Source organism: Hypanus sabinus, chromosome 17, assembly GCF_030144855.1.
Source record: "Hypanus sabinus isolate sHypSab1 chromosome 17, sHypSab1.hap1, whole genome shotgun sequence".
Lineage (NCBI taxonomy): Eukaryota > Metazoa > Chordata > Chondrichthyes > Myliobatiformes > Dasyatidae > Hypanus > Hypanus sabinus.
Window position 1 is genome coordinate 47329981 of NC_082722.1, and position 23212 is coordinate 47353192.

Consider the following 23212-nt stretch of genomic DNA (forward strand, 5'->3'; position numbering starts at 1 on the left):
CCATGCTTCCTTTCTAATGAAAGGTCATTGACTTAAATGATAGCCATTCCATTTTGTACAGATGCTGTCTGATATATTGAAAATTTCCGTCATATTCTGGGTTTATGTAAGACTGAGGAACTGAATGGGGTAGATACTGAGAGTTGTTTCTACAGATAGAGGCATTTCCATATGCAAAAAATGAATTAAAATAAATTCTTTATCAAGAGGAGTTTAAATTTTTGGAATTCTCCACCCTAGATAGTTGAGAAGACTGAGTCACTAGATTCAAGGCAAAAAGGGATTTTTTTTTTTGAGACATTGGGTTACCAGGAACAGACTTTAAGTTCAGTCCAAAATCAGATCATCTTCATTTTACTGACTAGGGGACTGAGCTCAAGGAGCCAAAATGATCTGGCTGATTGTAGCGTTTTGGATGTGTTAACATATTTAAGCATATTAAAGTGAATTTGCATTATGCAAAGATTAATAGTTATAACTGTGGCACAGCTGCAAACCAAGTATATTGGCTTTATAATTCACTTTGAAATCTGTTCTGTGTAATAATGCCTACAAAATAGAGCAATAAATATAATTATTGAAGTAGAATCTAATGTTATTTAATTGTACTTGTGTAGCATACTGTTGTACTTAGACCATGAGAACTAAGTGTAGGCATATTTCACAAATAATGCGTTTAGGTTATCAGAATCTTCCTTGTTACATGGAAATTGACTAATGAAGAGAACAGAATTACTTAATGAGTGTTCTACTGCTGTATACATTAAAAGCAGATTTATTTCCTAGTTTATGTCACATAATTAACTTTTTTTTCCCTTTTACTTTAAGCGGCTGTCACTCACTTTGATCATGGCTTCAACATTTCTCTTCTGCGTTACCTGGCAGTTTAACCAGTTTATCTTATTAATTCAAGCTGTGGCTCTCTTTTCATTGGATTGCTTAGATATGGTGCCAACATCTAAGGTAATGTGACATTGTTAACCTTGTTCAGCTGTGAGTTGATTTGGAAATGCAATATATAATGGTCTGTGAAATATAACATGAACTTGTTAATTTGTCAGATCGTTATTCCTGCAATACTGATCTCAGACAGAAATATTCTTGCATTATGTATAGAAATTAAGAGATAATGGGTCTGGATTAATTTTTCAAAGAGGATTAAGAAGACTAAGTTGGGTAAGTCCTCACTTTGGAGATACAAGAGACTGCAGATGCTGGAATCTGGACCAAAAAAAATCATTTTAGGAAGAACTCAGTGAGTCAGGCAGCATTTGTAGAGGGAAATGGATCATTGCTGTTTGGGTCAAGACCCTTCATCTAGATTGGATGGTGTCTCGAGATGAAGGGTCTCAGTTTAAAATGTCGACTACCCATTTTCCTCCACAAATGTTGCTTGATCTGCTGAGTTCCTCTTAACTTTCTTGGGTGATACATTGCAGAAACTGCTGTGAATAAAGAAAATCAAGATACATTTTCTAAGTTAGAACAGACGTCAAACAATGGGTAAGTAAGGTATGTATATGATGTATAATGAATAAAGTAACAATTTTAATAAACACACAAACACAAGAAAATCTGCAGATGCTGGAAATTCAAGCAACACACCAAATACTGGTGGAACACAGCAGGCCAGGCAGCATCTGTAGGAAGAAGTACAATCGACGTTTCAGGTCGAGACACTTCATCAGGAATAACAGAAAAAAGAGATAGTAAGGGATTTGAAAATGGGAGGGGAAGCTTCATTCCCACCCTGTTACTTGTTAAACTATTCCTCTTCTCACCCTGTTACTTGTAAAAATACCATCCCCTTCTCTCAATTCCTCCATCTCCGCCGTATCTGCTCTCAGAATGAGGCTTTTCATCCCATGATAAAGGAGATGTATCTTCCTTTTTTAAAGAAAGGGGCTTCCCTTCCTCCACCATCGTTTGCCCTCAAATACATCTCTCCCATTTCCTACACATCTGCTTTCATCCCATCCTCCCGTCACCCCACTAGGGATAGGGTTCCTCTTGTCCTCATCTACCACCCCACCAGCCTCTGTGTCCAACGTATAATTTTCTGTAATTTCCATCATCTCCAACGGGATCCCACCACTAAGCTCATCTTTCCCTCCCCCCCACCATTTTCTGCTTTCCGCAGGGATCGCTCCCTACGCGACTCCCCTGTCCATTCATCCACCCCCCCCCCCCCCCATCCCTTTCCACTGAACCCTTTCCCTTCTGGCACTTACCCTTGTAAGCGGAACAAGCGCTACACCTGCCCTTACACTTCCTCCCTCATCACCATTCAGGACCCCAGATAGTCCTTCCGGGTGAGGTGACACTTCACCTGTGAGTCTGCTGGTGTGATATACTACGTCCGGTGGTCCCAGTGTGGCCTTCTATATATTGGTGAGATCCGATGCAGACTGGGAGACTTGTTTTGCTGAACACCTACGCTCTGTCTGCCAGAGGAAGCAGGATCTCCCAGTGGCCACACATTTTAATTCCACGTCCCTTTCCCATTCTGGTATGTCAGTCTATGGCCTCCTCTACTGTCGAGATGAAGCTACACTCAGGTTGGAGGAATAACAGTTTGTATTCCGCCTGGGTAGCCTCCAGCCTGATAGCATGAACATTGAGTTCTCTAACTTCCGTTAATGCCCCTCCGCCCCTTCTTACCCTATCCCTAATTTTTAATAATTATATATTTTTTCTCTCTCTTTCCCTCTCACAGTAAGTCCTTGCCTGTTTTCCATCTTCCTCTGGTGCTGCCCTCCCCCTTTCTTTCTTCCAAGGCCTTCCGTCCTATGATACTCCCCCTTCTCCAAACTTTTATCCCTTTTGCCAATCAACTTCCCAGTTCTAGGCTTCATCCCTCCCCCTCCTGTCTTCTCCTATCATTTCCGGTCTCCCCCTCCCACTTTCAAATCCCTTACTATCTCTTTTTTCCATTAGTCCTGACAAGGGTCTCGACCCAGAACGTCAACTATACTTGTTACTATAGATGCTGCCTGGCCTGCTGCATTCCACCAGCATTTTGTGTGTGTTGTACTATTATCATGAATTCTGTAGTGACTCTTATTTACTGCTTCAAAGGGAACTAACTCCCAGCTACAATGTATGGTGGTAATAATAAGTTTAATCAATCTCCTTCATGTCAGCATGAAGTAAATCATAAGCAAACTACGCAACACACACAACTGCTGGAGGAACTCAGCAGGCCAGACAGTATTTATGGAAGGAAAAAGTATAGTCGACGTTTTGGACCGAGACCCTTTGGCAGGACTGCCTGGCCTGCTGAGTTCTTGCAGCATTTTGTGTGTGTTGCTTGGATTTCAAGCATCTGCAGATTTTCTCTTGTTTATCATAAGCAAACTATGCCCAGTTTGGCAAGCTCAGACATACAAACTGAAACATTAAGGTCATTCATTGAACTTCCATTATTGCCAGTTGGAAGAGTACAAATTCCTGAAAAATTCAGGTTAAATTTAAAATAGCCTTTTTATTTGGGATTGAGAATTACAGGTACTCAATACTGATTAGGTGAAGTATGGTAAACTGCTTTTGTTTTTAAACTTTTGTTTGACCCCTGGCTACAGTCATAATTACCATCAGTTCCTGTGATGTCTTTGGAGTTTCCTATAGAAACATAGAAAATCTACAGCACAATACAGGCCCTTCAGCCCACAAAGATGTGCTGAACATGTCCTTACCTTAGAAATTACCTAGGGTTACCCATAGCCCTCTATTTTTCTGAGTTCCATGTACCTGTCCAAGAGACTCTTAAAGGACCCTGTCATATCCGCCTCCATCACCGTCACCAGCAGCCCATTCCATGCACTCACCACTCTCTGCGTTTTAAAAAAAAACTTATCCCTGACATCTCTGTATCTACTTGCAAGCGCCTTAAAACTGTGCCCTCTCGTGCTAGCCATTCCAGCCCTGGGAAAAAGCCTCTGACTATCCACATGATCAATTGAAGGAACAATATTTAGAAAATTGTCATCTAAAATCATTAAACTATTTCCAATTAAAATCATTATGTGGAATCTTAAAAATAATTTTGGATGATTGGAATTAGTTTTTTTTACAGTTGACAAACAATCAAAAAGTTGATTTTTGTGCATTGTTTATTTTCTCTGTTTCAGTAGGCTTTATTGGTATGGCATTTATTTTGTTACAGGTTACATCATTATACTTTGTACATGTTGTTTCTTTGCTTTTGGTATGGATCCTACAATTTAACAATTCTATGCTCCTGGGCTCACTGGTTCTGAGTTTCATCCTGGCTGCTTTAGTAGTACGGTACTTTCAGGTAAAAATGGAATGTTCTTTATCTTTAAAAATAATTGTAATGCAAACAATACCATGTAAAAATTCTGTAAAGTCAATTGGGAAATAAAATAAATTATGAAGAGTGTAGTGGGTGAAGTCTTTTGCTACAGGAATCGTCAGTCCAGGTTAACTTGCACTTCTTTATGTTACAGACAAATTATTACATAGGGACCAGCTGCTTTTTATAAAATAGTTATTGTGCGCAGTCAGCTCTTTCTGAGACTTTTTAACTGCACACATAAAAAGCTTGATATCATTAATGTTATTGTCATGTAATTACAGCCTGTACTACTCAGTTAGTTGCATCTGTGATAATATGAGCAACGAATAAATGACTATGCAATGAAAAAATTAATATTGCCATTTTTTCTTCTTTTTATAGAGGAATTTAAAATCTGGCACGTTTGCTGTAAGAGTTGTGAAACTATTGCTACATCTGATTGTTATATTCAGCTTAACATTCCTAACAAATAATATAATCAAGGTATGTAAATGGAGCTGTTAAAATACTTCTTTGTGAAGTTTTGATGAATACCTCTGAAATGAGTTATCCACAAGTGAAAATTATTTTTGATAATGTTAAAGAATGTGTCTACTTGTTTATTTTGGACCTACATTTAAAAAGTATGAGAGTAAACAGACAATGACAATATTTACACAAGAAAAGTGGTAAAATGTTTACTTTGTTTTTGTAACCTAATTTTCAAATTTCCCATTTTTCATTTGTTAGATTAAATAAAAAACAGGAAGTCTGAGAATTGGGAAATTTTCAGAATTCAGTAAAGAAACAAGACCTTGACAGGAAAGGAGAAAATTATCTTGGAAAAAGCTTACAAATAAACTCTAAAAGGTTATGCAAATATGTAGAGAAATTTAGCAAAGGTTAAAGTGGATCCCAGTTAGACTGAGAAAGAGGCAATTATACTAGGTAATTAGGAAATGGTAGAGTTTGTTTGTTGTTTCTCTTCAGTGAAGAATACACTGAAAATGTTGCAGAAATAATGGAACACCACAGATCTAGAATGAATGAAGAGCTGGAAAAAATATGATTAGCAAAAATTGGATTGGAAAAATTAACAGGGCCCTCCCCAAACTTTTGAAAGTGCTGGCAACAGGAATTGAAGATGTGTTGGTCATCATCTTTACTAATTCTATAGATTCCAGAATGGTTATGACTCTGCCATAGTTGGATGCATCAGCAAGGGAGATGAGGCGGAGTACAGGGCTATGGTGGGAAACTTTGTCACATGGTGTGAGCAGAGTCATCTGCAGATTAACGTGAAAAAGACTAAGGAGCTGGTGGTGGACCTGAGGAGGGCTAAGGCACTGGTGACCCCTGTTTCCATCCAAGGGGTCAGTGTGGACATGGTGGAGGATTACAGATACCTGGGGATACGAATTGACAATAAACTGGACCGGTCAAAGAACACTGAGGTTGTCAACAAGAAGGGTCAGAGCTGTCTCTATTTCCTGAGGATACTGAGGTCCTTTAACATCTGCTGGACAATGCTGAGGATGTTCTACGAGTCTGTGGTGGCCAGTGCTGTCATGTTTACTGTTATGTGTCGGGGCAGCAGGCTGAGGGTAGCAGATACCAACAGAATCAACAAACTCATTCGTAAGGCCAGTGATGTTGTGGGGGTGGAACTGGACTCTCTGACGGTGGTGTCTGAAAAGAGGATGTTGTCCAAGTTGCATGCCATCTTGGACAATGTCTCCCATCCACTCCATAATGTACTGGTTAGGCACAGGAGTACGTTCAGCCAGAGACTCATTCCACCGAGATGCAACACTGAGCGTCGTAGGAAGTCATTCCTGCCTGTGGCCATCAAACTTTACAACTCCTCCCTCAGAGTGTCAGACACCCTGAGCCAATAGGCTGGTCCTGGACTTATTTCCACTTGGAATAATTTACTTATTATTATTTAATTATTTATGGTTTTATATTGCTATACTTCTACACTATTCTTGGTTGGTGTGACTGTAACGAATCCTGATTTCCCTCGGGATCAATAAAGTATGTCTGTCTCACAACTGGGAAAGGAACAAATGGAACCCCACTATTAAGAAAGAAAAGGGGGGAATGGATGACTACAGATCTGTTAACCTAATGTCTGTAGTGGAATAATAGTCAGGTAGTAGTTAAACGAAATGAAAGCATATGCATTTGCAGATAATATATTGATGTGAATTAAAGAATGGTTAAGAGACAAAAAACAGAGACTAGGAATAAATTATATCAGATGGGGAGCTTGAGGCAAGTGGCCTGTCACAGGAGCCAGTTGACATAATGATTTAACTGACAGACCCAAGTTTAAAATAATTCAGATTTGCTGATGATACCAAGTTAGGAAGCAGCGTAAGCTGTGAGCTTCATCCAGGGAGGCTTCCGGAAAGTACAGATAAGTTAAATGAATGGGCAAGGTCAGGGAATATAATGTGAAGAAAGAAGTGGAATACTAAAAGGGAATGCAAAGTATTTTTCGAATAGTGAGAGATTACAGCGTACTGATATTCAAAAGGACCTTGCTGATCTTCCATATAAATTGCTGAAATTTACCATTCTGGTTCAACCTACGATTAGGAAGGCCAACTGTATGTTCAAGAAGATGTGACACTTTGAGAAATTTTGAGACATCACATGGAATCTCATCTACAGGTCTGGTCTCCCTTCTTAAAGGGGAAATAATTTAAATAAATGGACTGCATCCAAGTTTCACCAGTTTAATTCTGCAATGGCAAACTTGTTTTGTGAAGTGACATTTAATACACTGAGTGGCCACTTTATTAGGAACACCTGTACACATCGTTAATGCAAATATCCTATCAGCCAATCATGTGGTAGCAACTCAATGCATTAAAAAATATACAGGCAAGATGAAGAGGTTCAGTTGATGTTCAAATCAAACTTCAGAATGGGGAAGAATTGTGATCAAAGTGAAATCTACCATGGAATTATTATTAGTGCCAGACAAGGGTGGTTTGAGTATCTTAGAAACTGCTGATCTTCTGGAATTGTCAAGCACAACAGTCTCTAGCGTTTACAGAGAATGGAGCTACAACCAAAATCAATGTCCAGTGAGCCAGTGCCCGATTAATGAGAGAGGTCAGACGGGTTCAAGTTGACAGGAAGGCAACAATAGTTCAAATAACCACGCGTTACAACAGTGGTGAGCAGAAGTGTATCTGAACGTACAACACATTGATCCTTGAAGCAGATGGGCTACAGCAGCAGAAGACCGTGAACACATGAAAATGCACTCAGTGGTCATTTTACTAGGTACCTCCTTCATAAGTATGAGAGGTAATGTTCAGTATAGCACAAGCACGGGGCTTGACAGGATTGTTCCAGGAATAATATCTCTTCTCTTTCCAAGTGACCTGTGGTGGCTTTTTGTTGTGTATATTCAGAATCAAGAACCAGACTTAATATCACAGGCAAATGTGAAATTAGTTGTTTTGCAGCAGCAGTATAGTGCAATATATTGTTGAAAATAGACACATTTTGGAGTATTAAAATAGAATTGATGTTTATGGGCTCATTGTAGGAAAGTTGTTGTAAAGTGGAATGAGTTAATCCTGTTTCTATTTTTTCTAACTGGTGAGTAATAAGAGCCCTCATCATAATTTAGTAGATATGCTCTGAAATAATGGAGAGCACATTTGCAAATATCTGACTTGTTTAAATGTATTTGAAAGGAAAAAGAATGTTGTTAGGAGTTTTGCACAAGCTAGTTTGCAGTGATCAGTAATATGCTATAGGATTACACAATTTAAAAGAAGTATAGCTTTGGCTGGCAAAAATATTGATTTCTTTATTTTGCTTTTTCATTCTGTGCAATTTTGGAGATAACATAATTAAGTGACTTTTGACAAAAATACTAGTAATTCTTATTTAAATAATTTCTATTTATAAATTTCTGTTTTGATCTCATGATTGTGTTCCTTTTTGTGGCAGAGAATTTTAGGACTAGAATCTGATGAACATATTTTTAAATTCCTTAAGGCAAAGTTTGGATTTGGGGCAACAAGGTAAAGTTTTAATTATTTTTTTTAATCACAAAACTAAATGTTTGTTGCAGGGAAAACAGTGCTGTCCATTGAACAGACCAGTATATACCTTTTAATGGATTGTACAGATACTGCCTGAAAATAAAATGGCCGAGAATTTCCAAAGCCATCCATGCTTACTGCTGATTTGTTCATTGTGTCTGCACTTTAATAAACCTTCCTCGTATGAAGATTCATTTGCTTAGAGCCATGAACGTGATCATTCATGATCTTGAAAGCCAACTAAGCCATTCCCTGTCAACACATACATAATGCAGGAGGAACTCAGCAGGCCAGGCTGTATCGATGGAAAAGAGTAAACAGCCGATGTTTTGGGCCGAGACCCTTCATCAGGACTGGAAAGGAATGGTGAAGGAGTCAGATTAAGAAGCTGATTGGAGGGGGGGAATAAGTACAAGGTAGCAGGTGACAGATGAAACCAAGAAAAGGGGAGGGGTTGAAGTAAAGAGCTGGGAAGTTGATTGGTGTGGTGAACTACCTATACCTGTCTGGACATGCCCCCTGCTGACTGCTCCTGTGGCTCCTCCCACAGACCCCTGTATAAAGGTGATGGAGGTCTGAGCCCGGCCTCTCTGTCTCCAGGATGTAGTATAGTGGTCACTCACTGCTTGTTCCTTCTTCCAGTCAATAAAAGCCAATACCTCGCTTTTACGTCTCAGAGTGAGTTATTGATGGTGCATCAATTGGTGAAAGAGATAAAGGCTGGAAAAGAGGGAATCGTGGAAGAAAGGGAAGGGGGAGGAGTACCAGAGGGAGGTGATGGGCAGGTAAGGAGATAGGTGAGAAAGGGAAACAGGAAATGGGGAATGGTGAAGTTCGAGAAACTGATGATCCTGCCATCAAATTAGAGGCTACTTAGATGGAACATAAGGTGTTGCTCCTCCAACCTGATTGTAACCTCATCGTGACAGTAGAGGAGGCCATGGACTGACATGTCCGAATGGGAATAGTGAAATTGAAATGGTGGCCACCAGGAGATCCCGCTTTTTGTGGCAGGTGAAACACTCTCACCAATATAAAGGAGGCCTCCTGTGTATTGGTAAGACCCGATGTGGATTGGAGCCTGCTGTATATCAGTAAGACCACTTTAAGGTTGGAGGAGCAACACCTTATATTGGGTTGTTTTGAGGTGACAGACTGGCAGGCACTCTGTGAGCCACATGGAGAGGACATTGATGGGTTCACAGAGTGCATCATTGGTTACATCAACTTCTGTGTGCACTGCAATGCTCCGGCAAGAACTGTCCTTTGTTATTCAAATAACAAGCCATGGGTAACAAAGGACATCAAGGACATCCTGAACACTAAAAAGAGGGCATTTAGAGATGGAAATAGGGAGGAGATGAGGCCAATACAGAGGGACCTGAAAAGCCAAGATCAAGGAGGTTAAAGACAGGTATAGGAGGAAGCTTAAGTGGAAACTCCAGCAGAACAACATGAAAGAGGTCTGGAGTGGGATGAGGACCATCACTGGGTTCCGGCAAACTAGCAACAGAGGAGCTGAAGGCAGTGTGGACAGGGCCAACAAACTTAACCTGTTCTTCAACAGATTTGACACTGTGGCCCCTGCCCATCCCCCACATGATTCATCTGTTGTCGGCCCCCAACCAACACATACTCCACTCTCCCCTCCTACCCCTCCTCACAGACCCCCACCCTGCTCTCATGACTACACCCCTCCCCCACTTGAAACCACCACGGTGGGACTTCACAGCTGAACAGGTGAGAAGACAGCTGAAAGGTCTCCACCCAAGCTAGGCTGCAGGTCCAGATGGTGTCAGCCCCAGGGTGCTCAAAGCCTGTGCCCCCCAGCTATGTGGAATACTTCACCATGTCTTCAACCTGAGCCTGAGTCTCCAGAGGGTTCCTGTGCTGTGGAAGACGTCCTGCCTCGCCCCTGTACCGAAGACGCCGCGCCCCAGTGGCTCCAATGACTACAGACCGGTGGCATTGACCTCCCACATCATGAAGACCCTGGAGAGACTTGTTCTAGAGCAGCTCTGGCCTATGGTTAGGCCACACTTAGACCCCCTCCAGGTCGCCTACCAGCCCCGACTAGGAGTTGAGGATGCCATCGTCCGCCTGCTGAACCGTGTCTACACCCACCTGGACAAGCTGGTGAGCACTGTGAGGGTCATGTTTTTTTACTTCTCCAGTGCATTCAAAACCATCCGCCCTGCTCTGCTGGGTGAGAAGCTGACAGTCATGCAGGTGGATGCTTTCCTGATTACCTGACTGGCAGACCACAGTACGTGCGCTTGCAACACTGTGTGTCAGCAGCACTGGGGCTCCACAGGGGACTGTCCTGTCTCCCTTTCTCTTCACCATCCACTCCTCAGACTTCAACTGCTACACAGAGTCTTGCCACCTTCAGAAGTTTTCTGATGACTCTGCCATAGTTGGATGCATCAGCAAGGGAGATAAGGCTGAGTACAGGGCAACAGTGGGAAACTTTGTCATATGGTGTGAGCAGAATCATCTGCAGCTTAATGCGAAAAAGACTAAGGAGCTGGTGGTGGACCTGAGGAGGGCTAAGGCACTGGTGACCCCTGTTTCCATCCAAGGGGAGGATGATGGAGGATTACAGATACCTGGGGATACGAATTGACAATAAACTGGACCGGTCAAGGAACAATGAGGCTGCCTACAAGAAGGGTCTGAGCTGTCTCTATTTCCTGAGGATACTGAGGTCCTTTAACATCTGCCGGACAATGCTGAGGATGTTCTACGCGTCTGTGGTGGCCAGTGCTATCATGTTTGCTGTTGTGTGTCGGGGCAGCAGGCTGAGGGTAGCAGATACCAACAGAATCAACAAACTCATTCGTAAGGCCAATGATGTTGTGGGGGTGGAACTGGACTCTCTGACGGTGGTGTCTGAAAAGAGGGTGCTGTCCAAGTTGCATGCCATCTTGGACAATGTTTCCCATCCACTCCATGATGTACTGGTTAGGCACAGGAGTACGTTCAGCCAGAGACTCATTCCACCAAGAAGCAACACTGAGCGCCATAGGAAGTCATTCCTGCCTGTGGCCATCAAACTTTACAACTCCTCCCTCAGTGTCAGACATCCTGAGCCAATAGGCTGCTCCTGGGCTTATCTCCACTTGGAATAATTTACTTATTATTATTTAATTATTTATGGTTTTATATTGCTATATTTCTACACTATTCTTGGTTGGTGCAACTGTAACAAAACCCGATTTCCCTCGGGATCAATAAAGTATGTCTGTCTGTCTGGGTAGCCTCTAAACTGTAGGCATGAACATTGATCTCTTGAACTTTTGGTAATTAGATAGGTACATGGAGCCTAGAAAAATAGAGGGCTATGCTGTAGGGAAATTCTAGACAGCTTCTAGAATAGATTACATGGTTGGCTCAACATAGTAGGCCAAAAGGCCTGTAATATGCTGTAGATTTTCTATGTTTTTTTTCTAATTGAACCCCTCCCCACCATTCCCCATTCCTGTTTTCCCCCTCTCACCTTATCTTCTTACCTGCCTATCACCTCCCTCTGGTACTCCTCCTTCCCTTTCTTCCATGGCCTTCTGTCCTTTCCTATCAGATTCCCCCTTCTCCAGCACTTTATCTCTTTCACCAATCAACTTTCTAGCTCCTTACTTCACCCCTCCCCCTCTCCCAGCTTCACCTATCACCTTCCATCTTGTACTTCCTCCCCTCCTCCCCCCCCCCCCCCACTTTCTTAGTCTGACTCCTTCCCCCTTCCTTTCCAGCAGTCCTGATGAAGGGTCTCGTCCTGAAACAACTGTTTACTCTTTTCCATAGATGCTGCCTGGCCTGCTGAGTTCCTCCAGCATTTTGTGTGTGTTGCGAATTTTCTTGTGTTTGTAAGCCTTTCCCTGGCCTGGCTGTGTATCAAATGTTGATACTTGAAAGGTTTTGAATGTTGCTGACATTCAGAAATATTTACAAACATTTAAAAATGATCAAATTCTAGCACTTTTTAAAACTTTAATAAACTAGAAATATTAAGATGAAACATTACAAATCTTAGTGACTGATTACTGTACTTAACCTTAGTCCTTCCCAGTATGTCGTCTCCAATAAAATCAGTATGTATGCCTTTCCAACATCAGATCTAATCCAGTGTAGGGTTTAGTGTTAGCATTAGAAGCCACAGAAATCTAGTGATAATTGTATACTCAAAATGACAATGGTGAACAGCTGTCAGAAGGTTTGAGATTTCCAAGTGGATGCCCATGTAGAAATCTCAAACTTGTTGATTCTTGTTATGAGATTCAACATGGAAGCGCTGGCAATTTTCATGAAATCCAGATGAGTTATAGTTCTTTACCCTCACATGCTTGACTCTCATAACTAAGTGCAAACTATTTTGTTTAATAAGTCAGGCAGCTTTCATGGAAAGGAATAAACATTTGACATTTCGAGCCAAAACCCTTCATCAAGTCTTGTCCCATAGCGTCACTTGTTTATTCCTTTCCATGGATTCTGCTTGAGCTGCTGAGTTCCTCCAACATTTTGTTTACATAACTCTGGATTTCCAGCATCCATGGAACCTCTTGTGTTTATTCTGTTTAATAAGTATTTGCTTGTAAGTAATCCCAGAATTATTTCAGACCAGAAAGAGGCCTTTCAACTCCATGTGTTCTCTATAGAGCAGCTCAGCTAGTGTCCATGGTTTCCCTATTGCAATGCAATTTTACTTTTTTTTTACAATTTGCTCTGAAAGCCTTGATTGATTATTTTGTTTCTGCCATCCTTACAGTTTTTCTGAGTTCCTGACTACTCCGTCCAATGAGGAAATACTTGCTGTGTCCTCTCTGCTGCTTTTGTCACCTCACTTTGAGTCCATGCCACTCCCTGGGCCCTTTAGTCATCAGCTAATCGGAATTTCACTTGCTAAACCAGTCATGGTACCCACCCATTAAAACTTCAGTTTTCTTTTTTTCCAAGGAGTAGAACAACTTCACTCTAACCTCAGTAGATGAAATCTCTGGAACCACCTAGTTAATTTTTTGTGCCTCTCTGAACTGTTCACTTTTTTTTGGAAGTGTAATAGTGGATGGATGAACTTCAATTGTGTCTTAATCAGTGTTTTATGAAGTTTAAAATTATTCTCCATTTTTGGGTATTCATAATCCGATATTCTTTACCAAATTACTTTCTTGACATGTTCTTCCACCATGGAACAACTGTTCATGTATACACCCAGGCCTTTTACACTACTACCCCTTGAAAACTGTGCTATTTAGTGTCTGTTGTCAGCCTTGTCTTTTTCCCAAATATATTACTTTAGTCTCTATTAAATTACCTACACAAAGTGCTGGCTTTTCTATAGATTTTCTGACTTGCCTTCTCACCTTTTAGCATTCTTTCAAATTTGGTGTTATCCACTGATCCATTGTATATACCATCTTCCAGCAAGCTCCAATGGTAAGATAAAAGTATAGAATCTCATTGCAGTAAAACAGACCGTTCGGATTATCAAACCTGCACTGTACTTGGAAAGAGCCATTGCTCATCATCCCACAACCATCTCTTCCCTAATAACCGAGCAAGTAATCTTCATATATTTTATGTCCAATTGTTTTTAAGCATCCCTTAAATTTAAGTCTCCCACCCTTCGCAGTTAAATGCTTTCTAAGTAACAGCAAATTCTGCTTAAAAAAATTGCATCTCATTTCCCCTGTGGTGTCAATTTTAATGCCAATAGAATTAGTTTGGACCACTTACTAAAGCTGCTCATAGTTTTGACTTTAACGGTTTCTGAACTTGGATATGCTTAGGTTGTTCTTCTAATTTCTCCACATATCAGAACACCCACATGCCAGTTATTTCTTTTAAACATCTTCTTAATCCCTTTACTGAGGATAGGGCCGGTACTTTGTAGGAGTTTGATACTGATCCGTAGCAAAGGGTAACTTCAGACTTATCACCATGGTGAAGCTGTGAGCATGGACAGCTCACCACTGGCAGGAAATTCTGGGCTCATGTGTACTTGGTTTTAATAGTCCTACAAGTGAAAATAATTCAGACCAGTTATTATTCTTATGATTACTTTAAATTAATAATCTCTACCTATTTACTGCTCAATAAAATTATTTCTTACCAAAAAACTTAATTTTGATGTGTCATATTACTGCATTAATATATACTATTAACACATTATCTTTTAATTCTTAGTTAAATTGTATGTATTTCAGCTTCTTATTTCTAACTGCAACATGAATTCTCTGTAGCATTCTACCGCCTTCTATATGCCCCTATATCTCTTCCAAATTAGAGTACATGTAAACGACTTTCTGTGCTCCCCAAGTATAGATAAGTTATTGTTATATGCAACCTTGCTGTGTATTGCTGAAAAGAGGGTAGAGAAATATTTGGGTGTGGTCAGGAGTTGAGAATGAAGGACAGAGGACCATTGGAAAAGACAGGGGTTGGGGCATTGCTTTTCAGTTCAGGAAAGGAAACAGGACTGAGCACAGAATGAAGGGGGTGATGGAATGTAAAAGTTGAGAGGAGGGATTTTGAGGCAAGATCAGGAGCTGAAGAGATCACTGAAGAAAAAGAAATAGAGACTGGGAGACTCTAGGGTGAGAAGGGTTAGGGGAGGTTGTGGCAGGGAGGAGGCAGTAAGCAAAGACATCTGTGCCAGGGCCCACCTGGCTGTGCATTCAATCCCCTACAACAGTGTCTGCCACTGAAGGAAGATCTTGCTCTGTAGCATTGACAAGGTAGCTGGTGTTTTATTGTTACTTCATGTTTAAAGAAATCGCACCTTTATGATTTGCACACCTTAGCACAAATTTTGGGACCTGAAACATCAGGGCTTTTGTGAACAACTCCCAACAGGACAGGTCTGAACAGCATTCAGCTCTCACACACGAAATGCTGGAGGAACTCAGCAAGCCAGACAGCGTTGATGGGGAAAAAAAAGTACAGTCAATGTACTTTTTTACAGCATATTGTGTGTGTTGCTCAGATTTCCAGCATCTGCAGATTTTCTTTTGTTTGTGAGCATTCAGCTATAATGGTCTGGGAACTCAGATGCTTTGAGCTACCATCCGAAGGTCGTGACATCAATGTCAAAGAACCAGGCAATGGTTACACCTTCTGAAAGGGAAAGCTGGAAGAGAAATACCATCTTCATGGAGGTCAAGAATGACCTAATCTGGCATCTCAGTAACCTCCCCTGGTATAGGTGTACTTCTCATGACTTTCCAGCTTCCTCTGCATTGAGCCAGCACTTATCAGTCATCGCTGCTTTTACTTTTGGAAGTTACAGGTGAAGCCAAGAAAGATTTCTACTCTAACCTTGGAGGAAAAAAAAAACTGACCCACATTGCAGAGGCAGGCACTGTTCTTTCTGGATGACTTTAATGCCAGGCCAGAAGTGATGCAATCCTCTGACAAGAGATGTGTAGGAAAAGTTAATTATACTGGTGCTTTCCTCCTGGTGGAATGTTTGCAGGTTAGGTTTGTCATAAACAACACTATTTTGCCCCATAGATGTGCACAACCTCATGGTAATACTCTTAAACCAGAAACTAGAACCTGTCGGATTTTATCATAATCTGAAATGGGACCACAAAGATGGTCATGTCATCTGCACGATAATGGTTATAAGTAACTATTGGACTGACTTGCATCTATCTCCTCTGTTAATGTAACCAACATGATCTAAACAAAAGCATTGCCTCAAGAAAGTCAGCATTGAAGCCCCCAATATAAAAATGCCCTATTTAGTTGCTCATGAGAACCCGACTATTGTCAACAATCAGGAGCCACAGAATATCCCCAGTGTCTGGACTGTGCTGAAGCCCATCATAATTCTTACTTATGAAAAGACTCTTAGTTTCCCTACCTGGAAACACTAGGACTGGTTTAATGAGAATGATTAGGAGATTCAGGAGCTAATAAACCTTCTTCACTTAGAAACTCAACTATGCCCGAAGGGAAGCAGTTCCACAGGCAATTGAAAGCCAAAGTCCAACCAGAAAACTGACCAAAGCAAGGATAGAATAAATAAAGGTGGCCCAGCTGTTGTTTGAGGGATTGACAAAATTGAGGGGCATGGACACGGTGAGTTTAAAAAAAAAAGAGGGAGCGAGCAAGCACAAGAAGTTTAGAGGGGATCTGAGAAAAGATTTTAACACCTGGAGTGTGGTTAGATTCTCAGATGTGCTGTCTGTGTGGGTGATGGAATGTATACACTCATAACATAACAGCTAAGTAGTATCCAGGCAAGCACTTGAATCTCCCAGACATGACAAGTTATGGACTAGTAAATCGGAGTAGTATAGATAAGTATTTGGCTTCTGTTCTGTGCTGTATGACTGTAGGATCTCTGCCCTTAGTTTTCTGTTCCCTGGTTGATCACATGGCTGCATTACCTTCAAAATTATGTTCTTTTGTTTTCTAACAAGACTTGATTAATTTAAATTTCCTTTACATTCCTATTAATTTTATGATCTGTGATTTCTCTTTATTCTTGCTATCCAGACTTTAAATGACTGCATTGTTAATTTATTTTCATACGTATCTAGAAGTACCTATCACATAGTTTGAGTTCGGGTTCTTTTCTTATGGTGTCAGCAGTATTGCAATTAAACTTTAACATTAAAACAATTTTCTATTTTGCATTGCATTGCGAATGACTACAAGCATAATTATATTTTTTAATCATGTTTGGAAAGTCATAAGTTATACAACATTGAAATAGTCTGTTTGGTCCTTCTTGTCCATGCCAACCAAGGTGTCTTGCTGAGCTAGTCCAATTTGCCTCCATTGAAACCGGGGGTAGCAAATCCTTTTGAGAAGATATGCCCAAATTAGCAATAATTCTCTAAAAAATTTTCACATGTCATGGTAATTTTGAGCAGAGATTATCATTGATTAATGATTTATTAACAATAATTATGGGCTTTTTAAAAGGAAAAAGGATGTTTTTTGTTGCTTATTTACATGTATTCATTGTTTTACTATTAATAAAAGCATAATGTTTGAAATAAATGAAGCATTTTAGAAAACCTATTCAGAAATTAATATTTATCTTTTAAAGAGACATTTGAAAAATAACATTCCTAAATATATTATTGTACATCATATATAACATAAGAAATGTGAATATGAGATCATAAGTTTTGTTACATATTCGTAAAAGACCAATGAAAGGAAAATAAACTTTGAAGTGAGAGCAAACAAGAGGAAATCTGCAGATGCTGGAAATTCAAACAACAGCACACACAAAATGCTGGTGCAACGCAACAGGTCAGGCAGCATCTATAGGGAGAAGTGCTGTTGACATTTTGGGCCAAGACCCTTCGTCAGGACTTTGAAGTAAGACTTTTGTTGCGCACAAACCAGCATTAGGTATTTCTGGTGGAAAAAATCTCACTGCTGTCGGCTTGTAAAAAAAACCATTTACTGCTTCATTTGGCAGTAAAGATGATCATTGTGTGTTTTTTTTTATTATGGGTGGAGTTTAAAGAATCGAGGGTGCCATGTGCCAAAGCATGCTGTGTGCCCAGCAGCATTTTTGCACGTGCCATAGGCTTGCCATCTCTGCTCTCTTTCTTATCAATGAATCTATCCAAATATATTTTTAAACATTCAAATTGTACCGTATTGCACTTGCAAATTAAATGACTACTGTTGAAAACTATCACAATCATTATATGTATAGATGGCATCTCAGAGCTTTAACTGAGCTTTTGGAGAAGGCTCCACATTTAAGTTGAATGTTATGTTTGCTAAGATTCACTGAATCTAATTAGTGCCAAGTTTGTAGTAATGAAGTTAGTAATTAATCTTATGCAAGATTAAAGTAACCAGATCAGCATGAATACTCTAAAATTAAGCATTTCAGGACCTCATATATATAATAACAGATATGTTTAATTACATTTTTTTGCTTAATCTTTAGGGATTTTGATGCTAAATTATACCTATGTGAAGAAGCCTTTGGCCTCCTGCCTCATGATACCTTCCAAAGACTTTTGAACACATTGATTTTACCTTCATATCTTTTAGTTTTGGTTATTACAATGATCATCGCTCTAATTGTTGCTATTCGGAATCTCAGGTATGTTAAAAATGTCAGTAGTTAAAATGAGGGTGATTAGAAGAGGATGGTTTTTTGAGCTGTACTGACAATTTGCTAGATTTACACAAGTTTAAATTTAGTTTTAAGTGGATGCATTGTCATGGGGACAAATAGAATCTTTGATCAGATTCTATCACAGAGTGATCATTTGTCAAATCTACCTTTGAATATTTGTTATAGTTTGTGCCTGAGGTCAGAGCTATTAATTTGTATGGAAATGTGTTAATTGGCTGCTGTAATTCATCCCAACTCTGGTTGGTTGCAGAGGAATTAGGGAACATTTATGTGAGAGAGAATAAAGTTACAGTCAGGACTGCTCCTGATGGGAATGGTTTGAGAATCAATATAGACTTAAGGGCCTGAACTGCTTCCTTCCGTGTTGTAATAAAGTATTGGATATTGGAAGCATGAGAAAGAAAACCAGATTCTTTTCAAAGTCTATTTATATATATTTTTTGGGCAAAACAATGAAATCATTTAAATGTAAAACACTACCAATGCTCAAAGTCTCAAATGGAACAAAGGAAAAATGCTGGAAATACTTGTCAGGTTGGGCAGCATTTGTGAAAGAGAAACTGAGTTATTGTGGGATGGAAGGTTATCAAATTGAAATGTTAACTCTGTTTCTCTTGCCACAGATGCTGCCTGACCTGCTGAATATTTGTAGTTTTTTTTGTTTCATATCAAAATTTTAAAGCCTTTTGTTTTCATTTTATAAAAACCTAGTGAAATGTAGGAGTATTTGATGGAGGGAACAGATAATACAGTAAGGCCTCGGAAAATAAAAACATTGGTGAGATTGGATCTGGGTGCAAAGAATGAAGGAAGGAGGGGATAAATAAAGTAGCTGACAGTATGTACAAGCAATTAAAACTATTTCTAAAGCTAAATTTAAACAACTGATGAATCTAAAACATGAACTCAGAAATATGCAGTGAATTATTTCTCCTGGAACATGTAAATTTTGAGCAACAGATAGTGACTTGAAAAAATAATTTTATCCTAGATGAAACCAATTCACTTTGTGCAAACTTAAACTTGAGAAGAAATAGAATAATCTTTAAACATTAGAGAGGAGGATGTGTTGTTTTCTTTTGAGAATTTAAGAGAGATTTTTACAGGTGGGGCAAGATGTAGGGGAAAAAGAAAGGGACCACCTGGGAGATGAGGAAAAACAATAAGAATGTAATAATATTAGTATCCGTAATTTTATGGCTATACCCTAGGCTTTCAGCAAGGAAAACTAGGGCTTTGGGAAATAATTTTAAATAAAGGTTGACAGCTGAACAAACAACTGAGAGTAGGTGAATTCATGTTGTGTGATGAGGTGAAAATCTGATTTTTTTATTTTTGCTTCATCCCTAAACAACAAAGGGATTCATTGGGAAATTGCTTAATTGCAGATGAATTAATTAATCTCTTATTCCGCTTGAATTTCAGAGCAGATACCAACCTGCCTCAGCTATCTTCTATTATCACCAAATTCAAGTGATTATTTTCCCTCCTATCTCTTGAGCCTTCTGAGTGAGGTTCCAGTCCTGTGTTGACCAGCAGGAAGTACTGTATACATATTTTCATAGCTCAATATCTTTTTATATTGATAATAGTGTCAAATCAATATGTTGTTAACTGTATCAGGGGTTAAAAAAAAGAGCTGAGTTTCCATAAGTTGACTTTAAACTTTTGTGAGTTGGGTATTTGCACTTCTCTAGTCCAGAAACACAGATCTCATACAGTTGGTGTCCAAGGACCCTCAAGTCTCATTGCACCTCCTCCTTTCCAAATCAATACCAGTGGCAATGGGATAAAAAATTTTACTTAGGGGATGTTGGATAGATTTTTGAAATAAATTTTTTGGACTGAACAGTCTTTTTCAATCCTTTGGTTTACCATTTTTCTGCACTTATCTATTTTGTTCATTGCTGTGGTGAGCTTTATGGAATATTTATATTATACCACATTGTGTTCAGCTACTTTGCATTTCATTGATATATGCTGAACAAATCTTTTGATTTTTAATACGAAGATATTGTCAAATTACAATAAATTATCAGTATTTTGAAAACTTCAAATTAGAATGCTTAATAAAAAAACTTCACTTGTAGGTATAATTATTTCTTTCTTTCTCTCTCCAACTGCAGTAGCTGTTCCAATCTATTCCAGAGTTCAACCGTTAAAGACGAGAACATGACACTGCTCAGACCAGACATGGCGTACAATCTAATACATAATGTGTTATTTGGTCTGCTGGCTTTGAGTACAATGAGGTAATCCATTGCACTACTAACTCCATTGAGCTTCCACAAAGAATATGCTGAAGGTTAATATAGTACACATAAACTATTAGAACACTTGTTGAGAAAATTTATTTTTTTTTAAATTGGCTTGATCCTTCATTCCAAGCATAAATGCAATCCCAAATTAAAATAATATGTCCTAGATTTTGTAATATAACTGGAAGATGAGTCCATTACATTTATTAAATTTTATGTGTTATTGTGTGGCCATTAGATTCACATCCTTCACCTATCATCTGATTGTGGACATCAGTTTTTCACATTACCAAAGTCAACTTGGTTTCAGTTTGCAGATAATGACTTTAATATGTGTTCTGTCATATCATCTTCTCCGGTCCTATTTATTATTGTCTACTTTCATTCTTTCAGGTTTTACATGATATTGGAATCTTTAAGGAGTATTTCATGTTTCTTTTCTGACACTTTTCACTCTTAATTAATTAGTTTTTCCCCAATTCTCCTCTTATCTTCAGAATAAACATTGATCATACCTACTCTATTTCCTTGGCAGTCCTGGTTGGTCCTCTTACTTTTTTAATCCTTCATTCTGATTACTCAATTATCAAAATTATTGTCTTGATATTCTGATATCATTTTTCACTACCAGAATTTCATTGTCAAAATAAAAGTTTAAATAAAAACAATTTATGCAAGAGTAACTACAACTAAGAGGCAACATTGTATTAAGTTATGTTTTTTTAAATTTTTAATCCTGAATTGCTAACAGTCTTCTATTCTGATAAATAATTCATTAGTGTACATAATTTTGAGGCAAAATTCTATTGTGTTCATAATATCCCTTTCAAAATATACTTCCATGATAAATTAAATAGATCTTGATTTACACAATAATGTATAGATCTTTTAGTCCATTTTTTTTCTTCTTCCAGGATGAAATATTTGTGGACATCCCATATGTGTATTTTTACATCAGCAGCAATTTGCAGCAGTCATTTTTGGAATCTAACTCTCAAAGCACTTCGGCTTTTTTCTCCCCTGTGGGTTCGTATTACACTTTACTTTGCACACATTTCTCTTAAGTTATTGTTGCAAGCATACTCTCAGTGGCCACTTTATTATATACACCTATGCACCTTGTTAATACAAATATCGAATCGGCCAATAATGTGGCAGCAACTCAATGCATAAAAAGCGTGCAGGCATGTTCAAAAGGTTCACTTGTTGTTCAAACCAAACATCAGAATGGGGAAGAGATGCAATTAAGTGAAGTTTCCTCTGAAATGATTGGTGCCAGAAGGGGTGGTTTGAGTATCTCAGAAACTGCTGATTTTCTGGAATTTTCATATACAACGTTCTCTGGAGTGAACAGAGAGTTGAGTCAAAAGCAAAAAAAAAATCCAGTAAGTGGTGGTTCTGCAGTTACTGAGGGAGGTCAGACTGGTTCAAAAGTTTGGGGGTAACACGAGGGGGAACTTCTTTACTCAGACAGTGGTAGCTGTGTGGAATGAGCTTCCAGTAGAAGTGGTAAAGGCAGGTTTGATTTTGTCATTTAAAAAAAAATGGATAGGTATATGGACAGGAAAGGAGTGGAGGGTTATGGGCTGAGTGCAGGTAGGTGGGACTAGGTGAGAATAAGCGTTCAGCACAGACTAGAAGGGCCGAGATGGCCTGTTTCCGTGCTGTAGTTGTTATATGGTTATGTAGTTCAACCAAAGTGATGCCAAGTATAGCCTCAATCTGTGATCTGAGTCCCAATGTATTTTAGCTACTGGTATAATGCAAATAATAATTGCTGCACCAGGATTTTAGATTGCATTATGTCAATATGTACATACAATCAAGATTAACCTAAATAGTTAATGTCTTTTATCTTAAATTATCTTCAGTGCATATCAAAACAATCATTCAAAGCAATCATTCTGCTTTTTGCATTTAAGTAGTATTACAGCTTACCACCAGGTGGCAGTACAGTTTCAGGTGATCGGTTTCTTAAAAAAGCAGTCTGATTTTTCTGTGCCTAAGTAATGATGAAATAACAGTTTGTTTCACATTATGTCCATGATGTAGATAGCCCATTATTGTTTTAATTGTATTTTTCATATGAAATACAAAATTACCCCTATAGCAACTGCTATATGTTTAATATTTAATAATGTTAATATTGGAAAACTAATTTTACTTCGTCAAACAACTTAGCTATAAAACGCCTACCATTCTATATTATAATAAAACTATGGCCAACCACATAATTCGGTCCTTTGCAGTTTACCTAAATTGAAATTGTATATCAGCGGTTTTAAAAATGTACATAATTTCAATTCGGTTTGAATATAAAATTATCTCCAATCAAGTTATTGTGAGATTGAAAATAAAACATCCCTGTACAGCAGTCTGACCCGTTGTGTGACTGATGAGATCAATGGAGTCCTTGGTGATACAAATATTCAAGTTTAGCATTCAGTGCAGGTATGATGTTTGAATA

At 38.9% G+C, this 23212-nt stretch overlaps 1 protein-coding gene across 3 annotated transcripts in view; it reads left to right on the forward strand.

The window, feature by feature from the left end:
• Positions 1-23212, forward strand: part of dpy19l3 (dpy-19 like C-mannosyltransferase 3) — a 57566-nt gene that overhangs the window by 20102 nt on the left and 14252 nt on the right. Inside the window, exons 8-15 of one of the 3 annotated variants that reach the window (XM_059992983.1) lie at positions 829-963; positions 4166-4297; positions 4700-4801; positions 8276-8349; positions 18293-18451; positions 19913-19960; positions 20617-20739; positions 21660-21771. In XM_059992983.1, the coding sequence (XP_059848966.1) occupies positions 829-963; positions 4166-4297; positions 4700-4801; positions 8276-8349; positions 18293-18451; positions 19913-19960; positions 20617-20739; positions 21660-21771 (885 nt within the window). Of the gene's footprint in view, positions 1-828; positions 964-4165; positions 4298-4699; positions 4802-8275; positions 8350-18292; positions 18452-19912; positions 19961-20613; positions 20740-21659; positions 21772-23212 lie in introns of all 3 variants that reach the window. The other 2 variants (XM_059992986.1, XM_059992984.1) reach the window with 2 other exon arrangements.